Source organism: Pseudorca crassidens, chromosome 10, assembly GCF_039906515.1.
Source record: "Pseudorca crassidens isolate mPseCra1 chromosome 10, mPseCra1.hap1, whole genome shotgun sequence".
NCBI classification, from domain to species: Eukaryota; Metazoa; Chordata; class Mammalia; order Artiodactyla; family Delphinidae; genus Pseudorca; species Pseudorca crassidens.
This window is the reverse complement of record NC_090305.1, coordinates 103,431,101-103,456,959: the sequence shown is the minus strand read 5'-3', so window position 1 is coordinate 103,456,959 and position 25,859 is coordinate 103,431,101. Positions and strand designations below refer to the sequence as shown.

The window sequence follows — 25,859 nt, the reverse complement described above, 5'->3', positions numbered from 1 at the left end:
TGGGGAAGTGAGGGAAGGCTTCCTGGAGGAGGTGATGCCTGGGTGGGTTTCCATGGCCTCTCCTCTCCTTATCTCTAGGTAAAATCAGGGGCATGAGGAGGCCCAGGGTGTGGTTTCATTTTGCCCAACCGTGAAGTGAGGGTAGTGACAAGCCACGCTTAGCGCTTCAGGTGGGGCTGCCTGTCTCTCCTAGGCAGAGGCACTGCCCTTTGGCCAGTGGCCTCAAGGAGCCACTGTCACTGTCAGGCCAGTCACCTTCCTGCTAGCCCCAGATACTTCATGCTGAAGCTTCCAGGGGACTCATGCATCTCCTTTTAGGGATGTGGCATCTGGCTGCCCACCACCCTCCCTTCCAGGCCAAACCGGTCCCTTCTTCTAGTTTGAGTCCACACACTTAGTACGGGGTGGGAATGACATCTAGGGGGCTCTGTGAGAATTTCCACTCTGAAGCTGCTCTGGGGCAGCTCAGGCCAGGTGTGGCTCTCACCACTCAGGAGACCCCGCCAGGCTCGGAGCAGGGATGGGAAGTCTTCGTTTTGGATGAGTGAGTGGGAAGTTGTGTGGGAAACTGAGGAGGAAGATGGAGAGAGTGGGACGGTGACGGTTGCCAGCATTTATCCACCCACCCTCGCAGTGGTACCTGGCCCTCATCCCCCTGCCAGCCTGCCCCCCTAAAGTGTGGGACCCCTTGCTTTTGCACGGTGCTGTGTCCTCGACAGAGTCCTCCACACCACACGTGTCATTTGGTCCCTACAACAGCCCTGGGAGATAGAGGAGCAGTGTTGGATGTTCCCTTGTTACGGGCAGAGCCCGAATAAAAGTAACATTTGGGGCCGCCTGCTCGGAAGCAGAGGTGCCGCGGTGCAAGCCTTGGCCCGTCTGGCAGGTGGCTGGGCTGGCCAGTGGGGTTTCAGGCGTGGGGGAGAGAGGCTCTGGTGTGGGGGAGGGGCGGGGCCACCAGGGCGTGGTCCACCCCCAGAGGGCAGAAGGCAGAGCCCTCGTGCACCCCTCGCTCACTCCAGCTCATGCCCACAGCTCCTGTGCAGAGAGGGACGAGTGGCACAGCTGTCTGAGCAGAGCCCTCCCTGAGGACTCCAAGGCCCAGGCTCTGGCTGCCTTCCAGCATAGCGTGGAGGTGAGCGGGGTTTCTGGGGCACCCGTCTCACAGACCTGGGTTTCCCTGGGGCCCCTGCACACCCACGAGGCCTCGCATCTCCTTCCATCAGGGCCCTGGGTCCTCCCCGTGCCCGGCTCAGGATAATCACTGTGCAGCCCAGAGCCTGGCACCTACGGCTCCGTTTGTAACTGAGGTCAGCTCCCTGGGGGTTGCAGGGGAGCCTGTAGAAGAGGAGTCCACCCCGCCCACACACGTGCACACCCCGTACGGGGTAGGGGGGTGTCCATCCAGTTGGTCTCCTGACCCCACTGCTTGTCCGATTCCGCTGTTCCAGATACGGGAGAGGCTGGGGGTCAGCCTGGGGGAGAGGCCCCCGACCCTAGTGCCTGTCACACACGTGATGATGTGCATGAACTGTGGCTGTGACTTCTCCCTCACCCTGAGGCGCCACCACTGTCACGCCTGCGGCAAGGTGAGTCCCCGTCGGGGGCCGTGGGCGTGGCGGCGGCGTTGGGTGGGGACCGGGGGGCGTCCAGCAGCTGCTGCGTGTCGGGCCCAGAGTGGGGCATGTTCACACCAACCCTGTGAAGTTAATTCCCCTTTTACTGATACCCTCCCACCAGGACTCCAGATCCCAGGCCCATCCCACTACACCAGCAAGCTCTCAAAAGGAAGTCGTAGCGGATGTGGTGGTTTTCCTGGGATGAAAAGCATCCTGTCACGGTTAAGGGCACGGGCTCATCAGAAAAACAGATCAGCTTACAGCATGGTGATGATAGTTAGCAAAAGTGTAGTGTATGTTTGAAACTTGCTAAGAGAGTAGATCTTAAAAGTTCTCATGCAAGAAAAGAAAATTGTAACTGTATGTGGTAGATGGATGCTAGCTGGACATTGTGGTGAGCATTTCATCGTACAGTCTCCCTTGATATCCACAGGGGGTTGGTTCTAGGATCCTAGGATCCCCGTGGCTACCAAAATCCGAGGATGCTCAAGCCCCTTATGTAAAATGGTGTAGTAGCTGCATATAACCTACGCACATCCTCCCGTATACTTTAAATCACCTCTAGATCGCTTATAACGCCTAATACGGTGTAAATGCTATGTGAATAGTTATAAACATAGCATGAATTCCGTGTAAACAGTGGCCAGCACACGGCAAATTCACATTTTGCTTTTGAAATTTTCTGGAATATTTCTAATGTTTTTGATCCACAGTTGGTTGAATCCAGGGATATGGAAGCCACAGACATGGAGGGCCCACTGTATATATGTATATTGAATCATTACATTGTACACCTGAAACTAAAATAATGTTATGTATTTTAGAAATTTTTAGAAAAGAAAAACAGATAAGCACCTGCACAGAAACATAATTACTGTGCTCAGAGCACGGGGCCCTGGAGGAGGTGGGAGCGAGTGGGCAGGGGGCGCGGATGCGTCGCTGTGTGCGTGCTGGGAGGGTGAGACCCTCTGACATGCATCACCCCACCAGATCGTCTGCCGGAACTGCTCAAGGAACAAGTACCCTCTGAAGTACCTCAAGGACCGCATGGCCAAGGTGTGTGACGGCTGCTACGGGGAGCTGAAGAAGAGGGGCGGGGACATCCCAGGCCTGATGAGAGGTACCGGGGACCACCCTCCCTTTCTTCCCCACGTGGCTTCTCCCAACCACCTTCCTGGGGAGGCTCTGAACAAAAGCAGCCCTCAAGGAGGAAACCATTTCCGCAAACGCTGGTTCTGTAGAAAGTGCATAGGTGCACCCAGGGGAAGGGTTCCATGGACAGCTAAGTTTGGGAAACGCTGGGTCCACGCGTCTGTGGCGAGGACGGTTGGCCGGCGCTCACGTCTGCTCTGCGTAGCGGCCCTCTCTGCAGGCCTGTGTTCCGTGGGGCCTTTTTGCAATAAGGATGACGAGATGGAGAGCAGAGGCGTCATGGTCGCGGAGGGGCTGAGGGTCCTCCAGTAAAGGAGCCCGAGGCAGCTGAGCTGGCCTGTGAGAGCCCTTGCTCAGGGGACAGGCTTCGGCAGAGCAGGGTCAGCTGGAAGGAAAGCAGGTGGATCCTGGGCCTAAAACCAGACTCCCCCTCCCCCACCCCCCAGGGCCACCTGAGGCCATCGGAGAGGACAGCCCAGCCTCATGGAGACTTGGAGAAGAGGGGCTAGCCAGCACTCAGGGAAGGCCTGCCCCCAGCCCCGCCTTTGTGTTAGCAGAGGGGGCTGTGCCCGTCTTCCTAGTCACGCTGAACCGCCCCAGTGAGGCTGGGTCCCATCTTGGGAGGGACGGGAGCCCAGATTTCACAGACACGTGGCTTCTGTGCCCATCCGCGTGGACTCTCACCTCCCTTTCCGGCGCTTGTCTTGATGTAGGGCGGCCCGTGAGCATGAGCTTCCCCCTGTCCTCCACCCGCTTCTCGAGTAGCGCCTTCTCATCCGTCTTCCAGAGCATCAACCCCTCAGCCTTCAAGAAGCAGAAAAAAGTCCCTTCGGCACTGACCGAGGTGAGGCAGGTGGGGCTACCTGCATGGGAGGCTGGGGATTGAGACGTTTCTCGGTCCTTCTCAGTGGACAGGGACGGACCCCCCACCCAAGCCGGACCAGGCTCTTCAGGACAAAGAGGATCCCTAATGGGAGGTGTCCTGACTCACGCTAACAAAGGCAGCCCTGAAGCACAGGCCCGTCTCCTGGGTGACCGAGAAGACACCTGTTGGTTACAGAGGACAGGAGCCCAAGTGGTTGTAGGTGGTGCTAGGAGACATCTCTCCCATCCTTCTCTGCACCTGTCCCCGCAGCCTAGACCTAGTCCCCAGGGTTACTGCACAGATCACCCGGGCACTTGGGTCTAAAGCTGTTTGTCCTGGCTCAGGTCTCCCACGTCAGCCCTTCCCTGCCCCCTCCCCCCGCCCCCGAGCTTTGCACCATTCTCTCACCCTGGGGGTCCCACACGGGCTCAGGTGGTGAGCCTCCTAAGGGTCGTGGGGCTCTTTGCAGGAAACCTCAGAATTAGCTAAACTAAATTCCATTCTGGAAACAGGACCAGATTACATGTCTGTATTCTAATCACAACCACAAACAAATGTGTGCCATGAATATACATGCTGTCAAAAGAAGAGTGATCAGCTGTTTCCAAGTTTTTTCATTAATATTCATTATTGAGTAGCAGGTGGTAATAAAAAAGTGTTGGGGATGCAAATTTTAAATGAGTACAGTTCTGTCCATTAACTTAATTCCTTTTGCATTTTAAAAATCTTGTAAATAACACATAGGCGATAAAAATTTTTTCACAACACAGAAGACTATATGATAAAAAGTGAGTTTCTCTCCCTCCCCAGACTCCTTCAGTCCCACCCCTCAAAGGTAACCACCATCAAGTTTCTTATGGACCCTTCCAGAAATTTTTGTGCATATACATAATAAAGATAGACGATCATAGGTCCTTTTTTTTACCCAAAAGATGATATACTGGGTCCTCTGTACATTTCTTCCAGTTAATTTATCTTCAGTATTATTATTTCACAGTAGTTCATACACATAAATCTCACACTTCTTGCATTGTGTGGCTGTCTCATCATTTATTTAACTAGTCCCTTTCCACAAATTGAGAAAAGATCACCCTCTCACTCACACTGTGGTGTCTGCATGAGCTGAGCTCATAGAACCTGAGTGTTCTGTGGGTGCAGAGTTCGAGAACCGTTCTCACTCTTTGGGTATCCGGGCACTGTGATCCTGGTGCTGTGTGGATCTGCCCCAGCCAGGTTGGCAGTTTTTGCCCAAAGTGACAACCTTTTTGTTATTCAGCAAAGACTACACCGTGGGCTCTGCAGCAGCCCCAGAAGAAATGGGCGCCCGTCCCTCTCCGCCCTCTCCTCTTCCCCCAGGAGCTCCACCTTAGCAGTGAGATCTGCTTCCCATGGGAAGGTCTGCAGGAATGCTGCCTCTGGAGCATCTGTCAGGGAGGGAGACCGCAGAGTCGGTTTCCCTGATGTGTTCCGTACATTCTGCCTTTCTCACTCTGGAGCTGCTCCAGCAGGTCAAGGGTGGGGAGAGAAGTCGAGTCTGGTGTTAGAAGTCCTAGGACCCGGAGAGGGGCAGGTTCCTTTCCTGGTACTTCTCAAAACACCCGGCTGGTTGTAGCTTCCTCTCCCTACACTGAAGTTAGCTGACCTTCAGAGCATTTGCTGAGAGATCTGAGTTCTTACCCTCTCTTCAACTAAGTCAGGATTTGACCTTTGGTAGATCCCTCCATTCCTCTGGGCCTCAGTTTCCCCACCTGTAAAATGAGAAAGATGAAATGATTTCAAAACCTGGCTTTATTGCTCTCATAGTAGGGTGAATATTTATGGAACACTTACTGTGGGTCAGGCACTGTACCTGACAGGTACCCGTCTTATGTCACTTAATTCCAGTTTTACTAGTAAGGACACTGAGACTTTGAGGACGTAAGTGGCCTGACATTACCCTTCTAGTAGCTGGTAGAGCCTGTGCTGGAGCCCTAGATTGGTCCTACTCCAAGCCTGTGTTCTTAGCCCCCATTATGAAGCCTGTTCAACAGACCACAACCACTACTACTACTACTTAGAGGAGTTAACAAACTCATTAGGCAGGAGGTCATAAAACCTTTCAGATAAACAGTACAAAAGGGATCCCCTCTTAAATATAAGAAAGAAATAAGCTGAAAAGTATAAGAATCAATTTTAGAAGGAAGAAACTTTCCCCCAAATATCTGCAGTTTTGTAATTTGGGGGCTTGGGGGTTGAGGGCAGGGAACCAGGAATCTGAATCTCCACCAGGGGGCAGCACTCCTGCAGGCAGTTTTTGATTCCAGTGTCTAGGATCCGCAAATCCTGTCAGTAAATCCTGTCTCTCAGATATGGTACCATTTTGCTGCCTTTGAGGTGCTGGGTGGATCCCGAGATCATCCAAGTCTCAGATTCCAAAGCAGTATAAACACCCTGCCAGCGGGTTCGCAGTGTCATTTTGGCTCTGTGTAAACCGTGTCTACTACCTGGTGCCCTGACCGCCCTGCTTCCATCTGCCAGGTGGCCGCCTCCGGAGAGGGCTCCGCCATCAGCGGTTATCTCAGCCGTTGTAAGAAAGGGAAGAGGCACTGGAAGAAGCTCTGGTTTGTCATCAAAGGCAAAGTGCTCTACACCTACATGGCCAGTGAGGTAGTGTGGTTCCTGCTTTCTCTCCTCTCCCGTGAGGGCCCGTGGGTTAAGCTTGTGCCTCAGACTGTCTATGTGGGGTGTGCACTGTGCCTCACCAGAGGGCGGTGTGAGTCTAGCATCTGGTTCCCACGTCAGTTCCCACGTCGGTCAGGTGTTTACTGAGGGACGCCATGTGGATATGCAGCCATGCGTTCATTTCCAATCTGAGTAATTTACTGTTTCTTTGTGGGGCTAAGGCGGTACAGCAGGCAAGCCTGTGCAGCATAGCATTTGGGTATCACAGCCCCAGCATCCAGGACAAGCTGGCACTCCCTAAAAGAGAGCGCCTTTGTGTTCTCCGCTTCAGTTGTTTGAGACAAAATTCAGCAGCTTGGAGGAAGCTACCATACTTACTTACTTATTTATTTAAGGTTGCATCAGGTCTTAGTTGCGGCATGCTGGATCTTCATTGCAGCACATGGGCTTCTCTCTAGTTGTGGCACATGGGCTCCAGAGTGCTTGGGCTCTGTAATTGAGGCGCGTGGGCTCAGTAGTTGTGGCGCGCGGGCTTAGTTGCCCCATGGCATGTGGGATCTTAGTTCCCCAACCAGGGATCGAACCCGCATCCCCTGCATTGGAAGGCAGATTCTTAACCACTGGACCACCAGGGAAGTCCCACTTCTTTACTTTTTGTCTGTGCATTTGTCAGGGAACTATATTGCCTCGTGGTAACTCTTCTGCTAAGTAAAACTCAAGTTTATGTGTATATATATATATATATATCATGGAACATCTTACATTTACGTCTACTAAAATATCAGAGAGAGGGCCTTGGTCAAGCCTGCTTCTGGAGTAGATAGGTGTGAGCTTGGCTGTACAGCAGGGGGCGCTCTGGTCCTGGCCCAGGCTGAACCTGTGGGATAATGTGAAAGATTTCTGTGTCCAGGCCCCACTATCTGATGGTTTCCACAGGCAAAATCCGCTTTGAAAATGGGACTTAAATGCATTCTGCCCAGCTGCACAGGGTAGGTGCTTTACCCACAAGGATGTGCACATCAGCACAGGGCTGGCCCTTCTCCCCTGACCGCAGATGCTGGCATCCGGGCAGAAGGCACTGCCTTCTTCCTGGCATAAAGCTTCCCTCATGAGGGGCCTGCAGCTGCGCCGGCTGCAGTCAGCCCCATCTTCAGGGATCCCAGAGGCCAGGAGGGACGCAGACACACAGAGGGGACCCACTGTGGGCCTGAGTGACTCGGGCACTGTGTGAGGCAAGCCCTCCCCTGAGGGGGCCTTTCGCTTATGGGTCCACAGATGGGGCTCTCCGTGCTGAGGAGAATGTGGATCTTTCTGGAACAATCTGAAATGTGCTGCAACCCAGAGCGGCATCTTCCTAAGGAGGCATTCCACAGGACACTCGCAGGGGCCCTCTGAGAACTGGGTTCTGAGAGAACCCTGAGTAGATAGTTTGTGGGACTTCCTCACAGTAGTGCTTTTGAGTCTCTAACGAACAACGGCGTGTTGTGGGTCCCCAGGATGTGGAGAGTCCCAAGGTGGCCTGACAGCAGGCCCTTCCTCACAGAGCATCTCATGGAAAACACACTTGGGGAAGAAATACTGGCTTAGACAGATGAACAAAGGCTAGTGATAATTAACCAACCACCAAAGAGAGTGGATCCTGTTTGAGAATGGAAAACCCAGAGGCCCCGGGTCCCGAGCAACAGTTGTCATGGAAGTGAGAGTGTGGGTTAATTTTAAAAGACGGATTTAAGTATGCTTCCAAAGCCACTTCTTCAGAGAGAGGAACTTGTACAGTTTCTCACTAAGCCTAAACCAATGACAGGACCAAGCTTTCAAATTCCATCAAAGAAAAAAATTTGATAAAATGGATAGCCAGTTTTCACTGTCTACACTACCATGAGCCCCGTCATGTACCCTGAGGTAACCCAAACCAGATGTAACTTGCTGTCAGTAACAGTCCTGGGAGAGAGTGACTATCAGAAATACATAGGAATCTTTTAAATTTTTTCCAATATTTTATTATTTAGTTAATATATTTATTATTATGTTTAAAAAATTTCAAACATAAAGAAATGTTGAAGGAATTTTACAGTGAACGGTCTTATAACCATCAACTAGATTATACAATTAACATTTTATTATACTTCCTTGAACAAATATCTATTCATCTCTCATCCGTCTTACTTTTTGATGCTTTTCAAGTATACTTCCTCCTGAGTTCAATATTTCTGTATCTTTTTTTTCTTTTGAGGTGCAATTTATATATAATGAAGTACACAAATCTTAAGGATACTATCTGTTGAGTCTTGACTAATGAATATCCCTGTAAATCCCCACCTCACCCCTATCCCCAGAGGCAACACACTGTTTTGATTTTTTTCTTACCGCATATTAGTTATCTCTTTTAGATCTTCATACAGATGGAATCATGTGTGACTTTTTCCACTCAGCATGTTTTTGAGATTCATTCATGTTGTTGCATTCAGTAGTAGGTCATTTCTTTTATGACTGAGTAGTACTCCGTTTTGTGAATATACCAGTTTGTCCATTCACCAGTTGAAGGACATTTGAGTTGTTTCCAATTTGAGGCGGTTATGCATAAAGCCAATTTAAACTTTTGCATACAGGTTTTTGTGTGAAAATAGTTTTTATTTCACCTTGGGTGAATACCTAGGATTGGAATTTCTGGATCACAGAAGGGTATATATTTGGCTTCTAAGAAATTAGCAGACATTTTTCCAGAATGGTGTAGCATTTAACAGTCCCTGCAACAGTGTAGGTAAATTTGGGAGTTCTGGTTGTTCCATGTGTTTGTCAGCACTTGGTATTGTCAGTCTTTAATTTAGCCATTCTGGTGAGGGTGTGGTAGTATCTTAATGTGGTTTTAATTTAGATTTCCCTAGTGACTAATGATATTTTTCGTGTGTCTGTTGGCTATATATATTTTTTTCTTCGAGAAGTGTCTGTTCGGATCTCTTGCCCATTTTTTAGAGTAGATTGTTTGTTATTGAGTTACAGGAATTCTTTCTGTACCTTGGCTACGAGTCTTTTATCAGATAGATGTTTTGTGAATATTCTTTCCCAGTCTGTGGCTTGTCTGTTCATTTTTTTAAATGAATGAATCAATCAGTCTTTTGGTGAACAGAAGTTTATAACTTTAATGAGGTCAATTAATGTTTTCTTTTTTGGCTGTTGCTTTCATGTCCTAAGAAACTTCCGACTACTGTAAGTCACAAAGTTGTTTTCCCCGTATTTTCTTTTGAAAACTTTAATGTTTTAGCTTTTACATTTAGGTCTATCTCAAATTAATTTTTGTGTATGGTGTGAGATACGGGCCAAGGCTCAATTTTTCCCCTGTGGATATCCAGTTGTTCCAGCACCATTTGTTGAAAAGACTTTCCTTTTCTTACTGGATTATTTTGGTGTCTTTATTAAATATTAAATGACGAAGTGTGGGTCTATTTCTGGGCTCCCTATTCTGTTTTACTGATATATTTACCAAACCTTATGCCAATACCATACTGTCTTATTACTATAACTTTATATAGTAAGCCTTAAGTCAGGTCATGTAAGTCCTCCAACTTTGTTCTTTTTAGAGGTTTCAGTACAATTTTGAATTTAATTGGTAAGGGTGAGCATCCTCTTGCTTTGTCTCAATCTTAAGAGAAAAGGATTCACTATTTCGCTCTTAAGTATGATGTTACTGGTAGGTATTTTATAGATGCCCTTGGTCAGATTAAGGAAGTTCCCTTCTATTCCTAGTTTGCTATGAGTTTTTATCATGAATGGATGTTGAATTTTGTCAAAAGTTTTTTCTGATCTAGCAGTCTTTTTTTTTCTTAAACATCTTTATTGGAGTATAATTGCTTTACAATGGTGTGTTAGTTTCTGCTGTATAATAAAAATATGGAACGCTTCACAAATTTGCATGTCATCCTGGCTCGGGGGCCATGCTAATCTCTGTATCGTTTCAATTTTAGTATATGTGCTGCCAAAGGAGCACTGATCTAGCAGTCTTTGAAAATTGATTCCCTTTTAGACACAAACTCTACTCCCCCCCTCCTCCCACAATCATTCTAATGTGCTTAACTAATTATATATCTTTGTTTATATGTGATTTTATAAAGTTGTATTCTTTATGAACATGTATTTTTACATAAATATGTGTGTATAAAAATATCTTTATATATAAAAAGCTCTTTCTTTTTCCACTAAGCACTGTGATTTTAAGATTCATCTGTGTTCTCTGGGTGCATCTCACTAAATTGTAAGCAGCTCTATAGCACGGACACCCTGAGTGCTCCATATTGAAGCGCTGTGAAAGAGGACCTGGGGGGATGAGTACAGAATACGTTAACGAGGGTAACACTAGAAATCTGAGTCACTGATAAATCGAGTCAGTGGAAAGAATGTGGGGTTTTAGAAAGTGGTCTCGAGTCCAAACACTGGCTCTGCCCCTTACTCGCTGGGTGATCTTGGGGAGTTATTTACCTTCCTTGAGCCTCAGTTTCTTCTTAGAATGGGGGTGACACCTTCTATGATTGGTACAAAGATTAAACAAGATAATATGAAAGTGAATGTGCCTGGACCCTAAATGCTGTCACAAAATGTTAAGTTTCTTTTCCTCCTCGTGACTGGTGCTGGCGGGGAAGTGGGAGTGAAGAGTATGTGTGTGATAATTGCACCGTTGCCAGAGATGCCCCACACAGAGGGGCTCGTCGTGCATGTTACATTGGAAGCATCAGTGATTGCTAAGCTGCTGACTGGGTATCTTGCCGTGTTTAACATCAGTTTTCCCTTTGCCTCCCTGCAGGACACAGTGGCCTTGGAGAGCATGCCCCTCCTAGGTTTCACCATTGCGCCAGAAAAGGAGGAGGGCAGCAGCGAAGTAGGACCTATTTTTCACCTTTACCACAAGAAAACCGTATTTTATAGCTTCAAAGCAGAGGATACCAATTCGGCTCAGAGGTACCAAAATAACTAGTCGTGCGTTTCCTTGCCTGTCTCTCAGAAGGGAACGAGCTGTCGCCCTGGGCTTTGGCTTCTGTTCTTCTCCATCCATCCTGTCCTTTCAAGTCCCCTCGGGCCACAGCAGAACAGCAGATTTAAATTCACAGGCAGACCTCAGACATATTGCGGGTTCGGTTCCAGACCACCACAGTGAAGCGAATGTTGAAGCAAAGCGAGTCACAAACTTTTTGGTTGGCCAGTGCGTAAAAAGTTATGTTTATACTGTAGTCTGCTACCTCTGCAATAGCATTACATCTAAAAAAAATGTACATACCTTGATTTGAAAAAACTTTACTGCTAAAATATGCTAACCATCATCCGAGCCTTTAACAAGTCATGATGTTTTTCTAATAGTGACATCAAAGATCACTGGTCACAGGTCACCATAACAAATACAGTAACAATGGAAAAGTTTGGAATATTGTGAGAACTGCCAAAATATGATACAGAGACACAGACTGAGCAAATACTGTTGGAAAAATGGTGCTGCTAGACTTGCTGGACATAGGGTTTCCACAAACCTTCATTTATAGAAAATGCAGTATCTCTGAGCACAGTAAAGCAAAGCACAATAAAATGAGGTCTGCCTGTATTATAACTCATTCACACAGGTGTGCATTGATTCAGCAACCTTTGCACTGTACTCTAGGCGTTTTGCTAAATGCTAGGGAAACAAATATAGTAGGACACGGTTGATGACTTCAGGCTAATAATAACGTAGTCTCATCATTCATGGGTTCCGTGACCAGGGTTCCAGGCAGAGCCTCAACACCAAGTGTCCCCTCTCTTCTGTGTTGCAGGTGGATCGAAGCCATGGAAGATGCAAGTGTGTTATAGCAGTTATCAAGCACGTGGACTCAGAGTACACTCTTAGGTTGATGCGTGGACCCTTCCAGAAGCCAATCTGTGTCTCCACTCATCTGGACACACATCTCGATTCAGCATGGGGGCTGACCTTGTTTGCTGTAACCCCTCTCTCACACCTTCACAAGTGGAACCCTTAAGGGATATTTATGGACCTTTTCTGTCTTCGTGTTTTCCACCCCCGCCCCAGGCATAAACTATTTCCTTTTCCAGTAGTGAGTTAAAATTTAGTAACATGAAGACGTGGAAACCAATAGAGAAGTACATTTTAGAAATGCAAGCTTTTTAGTAGAAACAAGCTTTTACAATTTTTACTCCTGGTAAACATGATGACCTTTCACGTTGTTGATGTCAGTGCCTCAGGTGAAATGAGAAACAACCAGCAAATAACAGCTACTCTCATCAAAAGCACTTTATTGTTTTACTGAGCAACAACCTCCAGTTTTATTTTTTCCAAGGGATTTACTTAAGTAAATGGTAGATGGAGTCCTGTGGACTAATCTGCCACCAGTACTGGCTGTGGCGCAAGGAGGCGATACCAGGAGGGTCTCCCTTACCACGGAGGGTGCAGGGCCACGTGGCACTGGAGCACAAGGGGAGGACTCTCTCCTCCAAGTGCCCGCCCGCCCACTCGACCTGCAGACCGACAGGGCTTCCGAAAGGAGATATTCCTTCCTCCCCACGGCAGTCCCAACACCAGAGTAGTGCGGGAAACTCCGCTGCTGGCAGATCCGGCCCCCGCCCCCAGAGGTCACTGCAGACCCTCTGAAGAGACAGAGGTCTGCTTTAATTTATTGTGTGCCTTCCTGAGTTTACCCCGCACAAGCTGACGTCGTTACGCTTGTGAGAACTCTTCTTGTTTTCGACACGGTGATCCTTCTGCTGTATTCCTGAAGCCTTGAAAGAGACAAAAGGAGAGAAAACAAGATGCAATCAGAAGGTGAATTCGTGGTCTTGGCCAGTGGCTCTGGACACAGTGAGGGAGCACAGAAATAGTGGCTTGAAGATCCTCTCTGGGCGCCTGGGGCTCAGTCACCTCCCCGCTGATGACTGCTGCTCACGATGCTGGACGTGTTTTTACATAAAGCAGAGTGGTGGGGGGACTCCTTGTTACTCTCATCGAAATAAAAAACCATCATCACACTTTCTGATGTCCTGTCCCCATCTTCCTGCTGCCCTGTCCCCTGAAAAAGGCATTTGCTGACAAACATTTTGTAAAAAGCACCATCTCCAGGAGTTATTTACATTAAATATTTTTAGGGGAATTTTTTTTTCTAGTTTGCAGTTCTTTTAAAATGTTTGGTCAAACATTTAATTAATGATTCAAAGTAAGTGATTAGAGAGGCCTTCTTATTAATTTTTGAGGACTTTCATTTTCATCATCAGACATATTGAAATGGGCCTTCTAGACCCTTTGAGCCTTTAGAAAGCACAACAAGACTTCAGCACAAGGAAGTGGGCGCTTCTCCAACCTGCCCGTGCCACTGCCCATTGTCAGTTTCTGAGCTCCGGGTAGAATTATGTCTGGAAGTCATCTGGAAGGCCTCTTTTACTGTATAACATCCTACTTCTGATACTCCGTAAAGAAGATGTGATAGGGCTTTTATTCTCAGTGAATAGTTAACCCTGAGAAAAACACCTGGGTTGTAGCTAAAACATACTGGTTGGGTTGTGTCAAAGAAGTAGCCACAGAGGTCCTGGACAGCTCGCGTGTGACTGGGTGAGGATCTGCCTGGTTACCTGGGCCTTGTTTTCACCTGGCCTCCCCATGGTTCTGCGTGGACTCATTTCATCCGATTTCTACTGGTTGATTTGGTTCATTGTCCCTCCCCTGCCCTTCTCTCTGGCCAGCTCGTCTTACATGTTCATGTCACCGTCTGTCCACTGGGTGAGCCCAGAGTAACTCGGGCCCAGAGGCTGGAGGAGTAGTTGCCCAAGGCCCCACGATACCTGCTCTCCCCAGGCACAGGGAAGCCCCTGGGCACATCCCCAGCAGAGGCTGTGTTTCTAGAGAGGAAGCTGTGCTGTGGCTTAGAAACCAGAACACACTCCAGGAGCCCTGAGCCCCGGTGCCTTCACCTGTCACCCGGAGACCCTTCCAGCTTCCCAAAGAGATCAGGGGACACAGCGCACACCGGGCGTTTGTAGAAGTGGACCGAAGGCTGTGACACTGGAAAGCAGGTAGCACTTACTTTACACTCTGGTGGTTTCACAGCTTTCCTGAGACTGGATGTGTCTCTCCAGTCTGGACTCATAAGCAGGAAGAACTCTGTTCGTTGTCACTAACGCAGAGCACACTGGAACATGGTAGTGACCCGGGACACTGATTGAGCTCCTGGGTCCTAATAAGTCTTCTATTAATACATGTCAGAAATATACTCTGAGTTGTTCTGCTGAGGCTGATAGATTCCCTGACCACTCGTTCTCTTTTGGATGCAGCCTGGGCAGGTGAGGCGTGAGGGGCTGATGCCCAGGTGGTGTGCTGGTGTGCACCGACCCTGACGGCCCTGCTGTAGCCCCAGAACCAGGTCAGAGTCCTTTTCCCATCTAGTTCAGCCTCTCGTTTGATTGACAGTATAAATGGCATCACTGAACACTGAGGCTCTACGTGGGGACTGAGGCCACCTGGGGTGGGAGTGGTAGGAGCTGATGGAACCCGAGTTTCTTTCTTTTTTTTCCTTTTTTAAAAAAATTATTTTTATTTTTGGCTGCATTGGGTCTTTGCTGTTGTGCGCGGGCTTTTCTCTAGTTGTGGTGAACGGGGGCTACTCTTCGTTGCGGTGCGTGGGCTTCTCATTGGGTGGCTTCTCTTGTTGCAGAGCACGGGCTCTAGGCGCGTGGGTCAGTAGTTGTGGCATGAGGGCTCAGTAGTTGTGGCTCGCAGGCTCTAGAGTGCAGGCTCGGTAGCTGTGGTGCACAGGCTTAGATGTTCCGTGGCATGTGGGATCTTCCCAGACCAGGGCTCGAATCCGTGTCCCCTGCATTGGCAGGCGGATTCTTAACCACTGCGCCACCAGGGAAGCCCCCAAGTTTCTTTCTGCTGTGGGGCAAAGTCAACCACATGCTGGAATATTCTTCCCTTCACGGATTCAGCCTGTGATATGCGGCTGCTGTGAGCAGGGAAACTTCTGTGCTTCCACGTATTAAGTGTCAGTCAAGAGGACAAATGTATCCACACTAAGACGTCTGTTTCCAATAGCAAGTAAAGGGAAACCAACCTCACGCTGGTTTAGACAGTTAGGAAATCAGCTCAACAAGAAGTGGGAAAGCAGGGCAGGTTCAGGGCTAGAGAGTATCCCCCAAGCTCCAAGCTCTTTGGGTTACTGACCTGTCGTCCATTGTCAGCTTGATTCCAGGGCTGGTTCCCAAGAGGCTGACCGGTGACCGCCCCCAGTGATGCGAGCTACCGCTGGCCTATTCACAGCCCCCAAGGAGGGGGCCCAGCTCCCTGTAGCTTCTTCTTAGAAGCACCCAGAAGACCCTCCACACGGCTCCAGGACCACACTTACTGAGCTGTCACTGCCAAGGGCACCACTATGACTGGCAGAGACCAGTCAGCTGGGGGAGAGGGAGCTGGTGGAGGCGGCTGGGGGGATTCACCCACAGTGGCCACTCTCTGGACCACATCTTCTGGAAAGGAGACTATGGTTTGGATTAGTGTAGTGCACGGGCTGTGCCTTGCCATGGATTTGGGGGATGTTCTGTGATAGAGTAACTTACACAGCCATCATTGGGGCATCTATTATATATTTGCTGAATATTACTGTAAGTGGCATTGGGGAGGCTGGTTTGATGTTATTGGTATTTTAAGCCCCTAATAAACACAATTATTAAATCAGCAGCCAAACAGCACTGATCTCTCATGGGCTTGTAGAAGACCTTTGTGTGATTAACAACAAATGATAGCAAACATCTCGGCACGAAGGGCTCTAAGCACCTTAACCCCGCTCCTCCATTTAATTCTCCCAAGGACCTGTTGAGGTGAGTTGTTTTTCTATTATTATCCCCATTTTGCAGATGAGGAAACTGGGGAATAGAAATGTTAGGTCGCTTGCCCGGGGTCACACACTCACAGTTGGCAAACCCATGCTTGTAACTGCTCCCCTGTGGTGCCTCCCTCGAATGTGTGTGAGCTGATACTCGGCAATTTTCTGACGCTTGCAACATGAAGTCCCTCCTAAAATCAACAGAAATCTCTAACTGCCCAGGACCAATCAGTAGGACCTTTTTTCCAACAGTATAACAAACACAATGTTGAGTCAGAGAAAAATTGTGCATTTTTTTCTCCAAGCAGAATCCTTAGATGTTGTCACGTAAGGTACCATCCATGTACATAATCCAGTGTTTTCGATATACTAATTGCAACAATGAATACAGTTCTGTTTTTTCTGCAATCATATGCACAAGATTTACCTCAACTTAAAATGGGGATCTGGATATTTAAAACCCAAAGTACACATGCTTTAAAAATAATTTAACATTTCACATTTCTAGGGTTATTCAATAATTGACATGTTAGAATGCATACTCAAATATGAGGGATTTTTAAGGTAAGTAACCTTGGGGATTCAGCCCATTTCTCTCACATAATGGAATAGCTTAGAATTCCTATGATGGATTTATAAATAATAACCTAAAAATTGATCAATTACTTGCTATTCTCAAACCCTTTATGAATTTACGTCCTGTGGTGAAAAGACAAGCCCGAAGGTTATAGTTAACACGTGTCCTATGAGAATGGACAAGAAGTCTTATTTTGGGAAGGAAGCCATCATATCCTTGCCACACCAGTTCCAAGGGGAAGAGAGCACGTGTTCACAGAACACTTCTGTGTCCTGGGGGGTTGCACCCCTAAGGGAAGGGGGCTATTTCCAGAAGTGAAATCAAGCCAGTGCAAGCAATGCACAGCCCGGGGTGTGTTGGTCATGTGAAGCCAGAGCAGTGTGTCGGGGTGACAGACCACAAATGTACAACTTGCTGCAGCCAGAACCTGGGCCACTTTACCAAGGCTGCCCCCTTGGGGTGCAGCGGGGAACAGCAGAGGGAGAGCTGGCCCTGGGGACAGCTGCATAGGTTCTGTGGTCTGAGACGGCTGCCCCACTATGCATGTGTGGGTGGCTTCACGCTCTTCCCGCGGCCCACCCCTCTCCTCTGGGGTGCCCCTCTCTAGGTCTACAACTGCCCTCAGGAAACTGTGGACAGGCAAGTTGGGGATCCAGGGTTGGGAGGGTCTGGGAAGGTTTTCAGAGTAAAAACTTAACTTAGTCCGTGGGCAGGGACCTCAGCTTGTGGCCAGGCTTGGAGTCTGTGGTACCAGTGTACAGGGTCTATCTGCAGTGTATAGTCAGATCCTGAGCTGAAGAAAATGAGACCCGAGAGTGTCTGAAATGATGTTTTAGGCACAAGGGCTGTCACTAGTTATCGTCAGACAGGACTGCAAGGCACCTTTTAGAATTCCACACTGTGCCAAACGTTATCAGGAGGAATACACTACTAAGGTAGTGAACATCTGAGGGGAAACCAGCCTAACCGAGCCAGACGCCAGACTACAGAGGCAGTGCCCAGCATCACAACATCCCCTTCCACCAGATCTCTCTCTGGAGAAGCTTAAGGCCCCGTGGCCACCCTCACAATGTCCTGGTGATCTTGGAGTGATTTTGCAGACGAGTTCTCTACATGGTCTGGGTCTTTTCGGTGCACAGATAATTGACGATGTCTTACAGGGAAGGGCATTCTGTGTTGACAGAGCAGAATGACGGCGGGCCTCTTCTCTACTTTGATCATCTTTCAAGGGTGCCGTTAAACTAGAGCCAGTGTAGAGAGCAAAAGAGAGGCTTGGACAAGAGAAAATCTGTATTAAGAAAGCACAAGACAAAAGAGAAAAGGAAGAAAAAGAAAAAAGGAAGAAAGCACCATAAATGAGTTTCTTTTATTCTTGTTTTTCAAACTGGACAGTCTCCCCCAAGTTCCAAGTGAGTTATGGAATCAATGTAATGGGTCACAACCAGGACCCGACCCCTGCCCCACACACCAAAGAGCGGAGTAGAAGGCAGCAGAATATTCCATCATCCTTAAGGACCATTTTATGACATTTTTGTTGCAATCATACGTTTATGTATATACTATATGTGATATGCTGCTTGTTGATAAAAATGTATTTATACTTATAGATCACGGTCAAAAAATTTTTAAACCACTAGCCTAAGAGTATCAGGTAAGGAAAAAAAAATAAAGAGCACAAAGTTGCAGTCAGACACATAATGAGCCAAAGCAGAAGAACTAAAGACACATATTCAAATGTAATGACACTTCCAGTTTTATTTTTTGAATGCTTCAAAATATTACAAAGAGGAAAACATATAAAATTCATGGAAAAGCTACCCAGATTCTTTCAGTTATTCTGGAAACTGACTTTACATCCTGTGGTGAAAAGACAGACTTTGCTGATTGAAACTCTGATACGCTCATAAACAATGACTTTCCTAATACAGAGAAATGCTGATTTACCTAAGTCATTTCTGAAACGTCTGTGAACAAGTCAAATTTCACGTTGAAACCTGAGTCTCAAGAAACACCTAGATAATCGCGAAACATGCATTTCTTGGCTCCTCCCAAAACCTACTAAAAGGACAGTAAATGAATAAAGAGATATAACCTAAAGGACAAAGAAAATCCAAGAGGCATAGGGTATGGAAATGGTCAGCTCATTTTTGGAAGATATAACATGCGTGGACAGTGGCAGCTAACTTGGCAGAGGAGAAAGCTAATACCATAGTGACCCCTGGGAGAGATGCCAGTGAGACATATCAGCCCCTGCCTCCGGAGAGGCTTGGAAGCCGGAGGCACCGTATCTGGGAAGGCCATGGTGGGACTCAAGGCCATGGTGGGACTCAACAGGAGCATCAGTGGAGTCTCTGTAAGGAGTCATGAGACCCTCATCCCCTGACTCCACCCTACAGACAAGTGACTGCCCTGGAAGGAGACAGGAAACACACACACACTTTGGATTCAACTTTTTTTTTTTTTAATTTTATTTATTTTATTCTTGGCTGCACTGGGTCTTTGTTGCTGCGCTCGGGCTTTCTCTAGTTGGCAGTGAGTGGGGGCTACTCTTCGTTGAGGTACACTGGCTCTAGGCGCGTGGGCTTCAGTAGTTGTGGCTTGTGGTCTCTAGAGCGCAGGCTCAGTAGTTGTGGCGCACAGGCTTAGCTGCTCCGCGGCATGTGGGATCTTCCTGGACCAGGGATCGAACCGGTGTCTCCTGCACTGGCAGGCGAATTCTTAACCACTGTGCCACCAGGGAAGTCCCTGGATTCAACTTCTAAACGGGGGGCTCCTGTTTCCTGCCTGCGAAGTTCCCGCTCCTTGAGATGAAAATGTGTGCTCAATAGAAGGAATCAAAATTCTTGAGTTCAACAGTTTTTTTGTTGGGAGACTACCCCTGAATGACGCTCTAATCTGAAGGTGGCTGAAAAGACCCATTATGAAGGACTTTCATTTGCCCTGACTGAGGAGTCTGTATTTTATCTGATTAGTCCAAGGTCCTAAACTGGTTCTGAGGCCCAGAACCATGCTTAAGAGACGCTGCTTGGCCTGCACAGTTTAAAAACCATTTGCAAATTGCTAACATTTTAAAGTTAAGAAATTTTTATGTTTACAAATCTGGATTTCTGGTTTCTCTTGAGAAATCTGAGATGCGTCATCTCTGGACCACATTCCAGGAGCTGATGAGGGGCTCTACCCCTTTAAGTGGGTACTGAGCTCTCCAGGTGTCACTACCACCATTTAACATACTAATTGTGTTTGTATCAGTTTATTAACCTCCCTTAGATTGTCTGCCAGACTCCTACACCCTCCCCCAAGGCCCCACCTGAGGCATCTGAGGTTTTACTTCAGCCCTAAGCAATGCAGAACTATTAAAGACCTTCATAAATAGAAGAGGGCTAGGAGAGGCTCTGTTTCAGCAGCAGCACAAAGGGAGCAAGGATGAATGAATGAGGAAGGCAGCTAGTTAGACTGGTTAGGAAGGCTAGGAAACTACACAGCGGAACTACACAGCGGCATAGAGATGAAGATAAGACCTAAACTAGGGACCAGTAGAGGAGGGGCCAAACTTGAGGGTAAAACCAAGGGGATTTGTTGTTTAGACCCTCAGTCTTAACAGTGTAACCAGAGGCTCCTGAAAGCCAGAAGCCTCAGGCAGCATCCCATCTCTCCCCAAGGGAAAGGGCAGGATCCAAAGCAAAGCACTTAAGGGAGAGGCTTTTCCAAAGAACTTCTGCTTTGAGGTGCATTCCCTGGCCTGCAGTGAACAGGCTGTGGGGTGGAAATAATTTCTTTAAGAAACTCAAGGAATGCTACTATTTAACTTCTAGACTTCATCAGTGAAAGGCTGGTAGTCCCAAGTGGGTTAGCTCTTGAGGTGGTGCTGGGTTAGTAAAGAACTCCAGGCCTGGGCTTCCCTGGTGGTGCAGTGGTTGAGAGTCCGCCTGCCGATGCAGGGGGCACGGGTTCGTGCCCCGGTCCGGGAAGATCCCACATGCCGCAGAGCGTCTGGGCCCGTGAGCCATGGCCGCTGAGCCTGCACGTCCGCAGCACCCGCAACGGGAGAGGCCACAGCCTAAACACTGAGAGTCCCAATTAGACGACATTTAAAAACAAGACATTCTCCTGAGCATATTCTAAAATGGGACTAAGGGCAGGTGCATTTTTCTGATAATCTGATTTTCTATCATGTTTCCAAGATACCTGAGCCAAGTACAACTTACTAAGGCATGGGAAGCCCCAGGTCAGAAACCAAACGGTCATAACTCTCAATAAAAGCCATTCTGGAGGGGCTCAGGACTCACTCTGGCAGTGTTCCTGTGTTCCAGAACCATCCATCCACCACAGGGTCGGTCTTTCTCTTCCTGGGAAGAACAAGGGCCATTGATACAGAGGTTGAGACCTCCGCAAGTAACCTTCTACTGTGACAGAGCTTGACTGTGACAGAATCACAGAGGTGGGCAGAAGAGGGTTTTCTTCCTTTCGAAGTCCTCAAGGACAAAAGAGAAGAAATAAGCAGAAATAACTATTAATAAACGTTCCACCACCTGCTAGCCACGTGACTTTGGAGAAGTTATTCTTACTCTGTTAAAGGCCTCTGCCTCTTCAGTTGTAAAAAAGAGAAAAAAGATAACACTATCTACTGCACAGGGTTATTATGAAGATTAAACAGGATAATGTGTAAGTGTAAGGAATGTGCAATCTGGTATTCAATGATTATGTCTCTTCAGATACCAAATTCATAAAAAAAAAAGGCTAGCAACAATTACGTGAGGTTTAAAAGTTTATTTTATAAACATCAATTATACAAATGAGAAACAAGTTTCAGAAACTGATTACTGTATATAGTAATAAAGCATAAGCTATTATAGAAAAATTGACATATAGATGTACGTAAGTACTTACAAAGGTAATTATTGTCTTCCTAGTCTATGAAAATAAAAAAAACCATTACTTACGCTATCACAAAAGCCATACCCTTACAGGTAAAAAAAAAAAAATCTCTACTAGATAATAGTAATTTTAAAAATTTAGCACATCTACAACTATTTAGTCAAAACTTGGTTTTCATTGACTCAACATTTATCATTTAAATGCAAATTCAAAATAAGCTTGGATGGCAAAAAACATTTACTCTATTAGGTACAAAATGAAACCGCATGATCTAGTTCCTGCTCTCAGTTAATGACTGCAGAACAGACTGCTTACGTGTTGTGGGAAAAAGGACCTGCCCGAGGACCAGAGGAGGGAACACCTCGATCTCATTCACAAGTACTGTGTAGGGAGCTAGAAGCCCCAGGCTCATATCTCAGCTCCAGGAAGTCACCAAAACCTTTACAGAGTTCATCTGTAAAAATGGGATGATGATATGAACACTGTTTACCATACACTGTTGCTGTGAAAAGCATTCATTCAATAAATGCCCACTGCAGGACTTCCCTGGTGGTCCAGTGGTTAAGACTCCACCTTCCAACACAGGGGGTGCGGGTTTGATCCCTGGTTGGGGAACTAAGATCCCACATGTTGCACAGTGCGGCCGAAAAAAAAAAGGAAATAAATGCCCACTTCATGCCCATTCTGTACTTCTGTACTAGGTACTGTGTTAAGGGCTGAGACAGAGCAGGACAAGGCACATTTCGATACAGGGCTCAGGATGGGTAGGTGCTGAGGCGATGCACACACAAGGGCTGGGTACTGCTGGATATATCATTCCCACTGAGCCACTGGCCCTGTCAATGAGTAATCTTCAGGCATAGTTAAGGAGTTAAAAAAGATTCTTTTAAAAGGTTAAACAAAAAGTTTTGTCTCTTTTTTCTGCCACACATTTTTGGAATTAGATCAGTGATTTGGGCCTGTAGTGTGCATCAGAATGATCTGTGATGCTCAGTACAAGTGCTGATGCCAGGCCCCACCCAAAGCTTACAGTTTCAGACCCAACGGGGGGCCTGGCAGTTCTGAAGTACACTCTGCAATTAAGAACACTTTATTTTAAAGGCTGATAAAACGTTAAAAGCACTGTTAATGCAAATGTGGATACATCATATTAACAGTCAAAAAGTATAGCTAGTATAACACAAAATGTATAATATTTTTGTGATTATAAAGTCCATCAAGTGTTACAAAGCCATTTAAGAGTTCTCACTAAAAGCTTCTACCAAAAACACAATGGAACAAAAAATAGCACTGTGGCAGTGGTGCCCTCAGCTTGCAGAAGCCTTTTACCTGCTGATACTGTTTGCAATCTGTGTGTGTATGTACATGTGCTTCTGTCATTCAGGGGACGAAAAGAGCTCAAGCCCATCAAGATTGTGAACTTTGCTATTACTTTTAATATTGAACAACTAACCTTTTAACCCAGTGGTCCCCAACCTTTTTGGCACCAGGGACCGGTTTCATGGAAGACAATTTTTCCACAGAAGGAGGGGTGCGGGGTGGTTCAGGCGGTAACGTGAGCGACGGAGAGCGGTGGGGAGCGGTGGAGAGCGGCAGATGAAGCTTCGCTTGCTCACCCACCACTCACCTCCTGCTGTGCGCCCGGTTCCTAACAGGCCATGGACTGCTACTGGTCCATGGCCCAGGGGTTGAGGATCCCTGTTTTAACTGGAAATTTTACTGAATACTACTACGAACAAAGCAAACTGATGCAGCATGGTTTACAACATAAACCTTAAGGTGAAAAGGACTAGATTAGAGCCCTGGCTTCACTTTCTGCACCTGTAGCACTGGGAAGGTTGCTTAACTTATCTGGGTGTCAGTTCCTGCGCCTTAGTAAAATGAAATAACAGTGCCTTGCTCCAGAATTGCTGAGTATTAAATGGAGAAAATTAAGAAAACTATAAGCCATCATAGAAACATTAACTATTTTTAGTATTCATTTAAAAATCTAGAACAATTATAATTTGCCAAAAAAACCCTTAAAACTCATTTAAGTGTGTATTTTAAAACTATATCTGTAAGTATTATATAACATTAAAAACAATTTTTGGGAAAAAAAAGTACACAATTACAAAGCAGTCCATGTTTACAAGGATTTACCATCAAAGCACTGTGTTCCCTTAGGCATATCATTTGACCTCTCTGGTCTCATCTGCCTCTCCTGTAAAATCTTTCTGCCAGAAGAGGATTCAACCATATCATCTCTGAGACCCCTTCCAGCTTCAGGATCTGTGGTTCACCACGACATTATAAATTTAACTCTTTTCCCCACTTACTTCCTTGCAAGGTGAAAACAAGGAAGGAAAATGTTTAAAGCATTTCCTATCAAATAAAAATTTTACAAGATTATGGACAAAATACTCAAATCTGGGGTCACACTGATAAAAGCCCAAATGGCCACTGTTTAAGAAAAAAGCTTAAACCATCCACCTTGGAGTCAGTAATCATAATAAAGATGAAAAGTGCAGGAAAAAAATCAATTAGCAGAGGATCTTCGGCCTACAGAGAAAGCATGGTGATCAAGGAGTCTGGCCTAAGCACTTCAGGGCATCCCTGATAAAACAGTGGTCCACACCTTCCAAAGCAAGTCAAAACCACTTAAAAGAGAGAAGTAGCTAATGAAAACCTACAACCCAAGATTCATAGGCTCAAGAGAAGCAATTGTATTTATATAATTTAAGCAATCCTGCAAAGAGTTTTTTAATACACATTTAAGCATGGTTTACTCGTTTCAAATCGCGATACTCTTTATGCACTTGACCTGATACTCTCAGAAACTGGTGCCTCCTCGGACCATCTATACCGAGTAGGGCACAAACAGTTCAATACCCACCCAACAAACCACCCGCTTCCGACCTACAGGCTCTCCGCTCTCTCATTGCTTCCTCAATCAACACAGAGGTTTCAGCTCGGCGGGGGCCGGGGTGGAGGACGTCACAGCGAGAACACAGCCCCTACCCAGCCTCGAGGAGCTCGCGGGCCCCTGGGAGGGACGGGCTGGCCCCTGAATAACGGTACCCGGCGTTCCTGGCCTTCGAAAACGACCAACCAACCCCTTACCCCGACGACCTCGGCATTTAACCTACATGGTGGCCCTGCAGCGGTGCGGACCCAGCCGGGGCAGACACCCCGGCGACTGCGCGAAACCCTGCGCCCTGCGCCCGCCGCCGCCGCCGCCGCCGCCGAGCCGCCAAGGGGCCGGACAGAGCAGCGCGACCGCCGCGTTCCGTTGCGCGCGCGCGCCTCAGCCAATCGCGTGCTCGCCCGCCCCCCGCGGCCGCAGCGAGGCTGGCTCTGGGAAGAGGAAGAAGAACATTCGCCCTCCTCCTACCAGCGCGCGGGCGGCGGCGGCGGCGGCACCGGGGTCACGAACTCTGACCTTTCACTGACAAAAACAATAACAAACCCCTCCTTCCCCGCGACCCCGGCGGCGCCTCCGGGCCCGCCCTCGCCGCCCCACTCCCACCTGGGCGTCTCGTCTCTCGCCCGCTGACCTGCGAGCCCGCGGCCCGGGGCTCCCGCCATCCGCCGACGCCGGGAAGCCGGCCTCCCCGCGCCCTGCCCTCCGCGCCGGGGGCCGCCCGCCGCAGACACGGGACCTGCTTCGAGGTCGCTTTGGCGCCAAATCCTGAGGTAAAATTGAAAAAAGGCCGGGGCGGGCTCGGGCCGGCGGCGGAGGGGGCGGTCCTGGCGCGCGGACATGGAGGCGCCGCGGCGGCGGCTGAACCCGACCCTTTTACCTTTGCCACGGGGCGGCGGCGCCGGCGCCAACCGCTTTGCATAGTGGGCCGGGCCGCTCCCCTCCCCTCCCCGCCCGCGGCCGGCGGAGCGAGCGGGCTACCCCTGTCCGGCCCGGCCGGCACGAGGGTGGGGGCGGAGGGGGATGGCCGCGGCCCCGCCTCACAGTTGGCCCTCCGCCAACGCCGCCATTTTGTTCTCGGCGGAGATGGCTCCTGCTGGGCCACGCTCCCCTCCTCCTCCTCTATCGCCTCCTCCTTTCTGCAGTCCCTCCTTCTCTCGCTCCCCGGCTCCTCTGCCCTCCGCTTCCCGCCCGCAGTTGGCGGCCGCTGCGGCCCAACCGCCGTTTTTTCCTGAAGGGGAGGGTGGAGGAAAGGGAGGAAGGCGGGTGCGGGCGCGAGCTTGTGAGCGACAGCTGGGTGGGCCAGTTGGCGCCCAGATAGGAGGACCGGGGCCCCGCGGCGCCGCCCCCCGAGGCTTTGCTGACT

At 48.2% G+C, this 25,859-nt stretch overlaps 2 protein-coding genes, 1 long non-coding RNA gene and 1 other non-coding gene across 7 annotated transcripts in view; 2 read left to right on the top strand and 2 right to left on the bottom strand.

Moving 5' to 3' along the window:
* FGD5 (FYVE, RhoGEF and PH domain containing 5) overlaps nucleotides 1-13,296 on the top strand; it is a 123,034-nt gene extending 109,738 nt beyond the window's left edge. For 2 of the 3 annotated variants that reach the window (XM_067755565.1, XM_067755564.1), the window contains exons 15-21: nucleotides 1,036-1,135; nucleotides 1,452-1,589; nucleotides 2,610-2,739; nucleotides 3,485-3,615; nucleotides 6,154-6,282; nucleotides 11,093-11,247; nucleotides 12,090-13,296. In XM_067755565.1, the coding sequence (XP_067611666.1) occupies nucleotides 1,036-1,135; nucleotides 1,452-1,589; nucleotides 2,610-2,739; nucleotides 3,485-3,615; nucleotides 6,154-6,282; nucleotides 11,093-11,247; nucleotides 12,090-12,126 (820 nt within the window). In that variant the 3' untranslated portion in view covers nucleotides 12,127-13,296. The remainder of the gene's footprint in view (nucleotides 1-1,035; nucleotides 1,136-1,451; nucleotides 1,590-2,609; nucleotides 2,740-3,484; nucleotides 3,616-6,153; nucleotides 6,283-11,092; nucleotides 11,248-12,089) is intronic. The other variant, XM_067755566.1, reaches the window with a different exon arrangement.
* On the bottom strand, nucleotides 10,180-10,282 carry LOC137233223 (U6 spliceosomal RNA). Its single transcript, XR_010947382.1, has one exon. It is a non-coding gene; the product is annotated as a U6 spliceosomal RNA (small nuclear RNA).
* Nucleotides 13,297-14,943: 1,647 nt separating the features above from the next.
* On the bottom strand, nucleotides 14,944-25,501 carry LOC137232791 (uncharacterized). The gene is made up of 3 exons (XR_010947184.1): nucleotides 25,374-25,501; nucleotides 21,003-21,188; nucleotides 14,944-18,004 (listed from the first exon to the last, which is right to left on the bottom strand). It is a non-coding gene; the product is annotated as an uncharacterized lncRNA (long non-coding RNA).
* Nucleotides 25,131-25,859, top strand: part of NR2C2 (nuclear receptor subfamily 2 group C member 2) — an 82,926-nt gene continuing 82,197 nt past the window's right edge. The window contains exon 1 of one of the 2 annotated variants that reach the window (XM_067755577.1): nucleotides 25,131-25,266. The gene's annotated coding sequence lies outside the window, so the exon portion shown is untranslated. The remainder of the gene's footprint in view (nucleotides 25,267-25,859) is intronic. The other variant, XM_067755576.1, reaches the window with a different exon arrangement.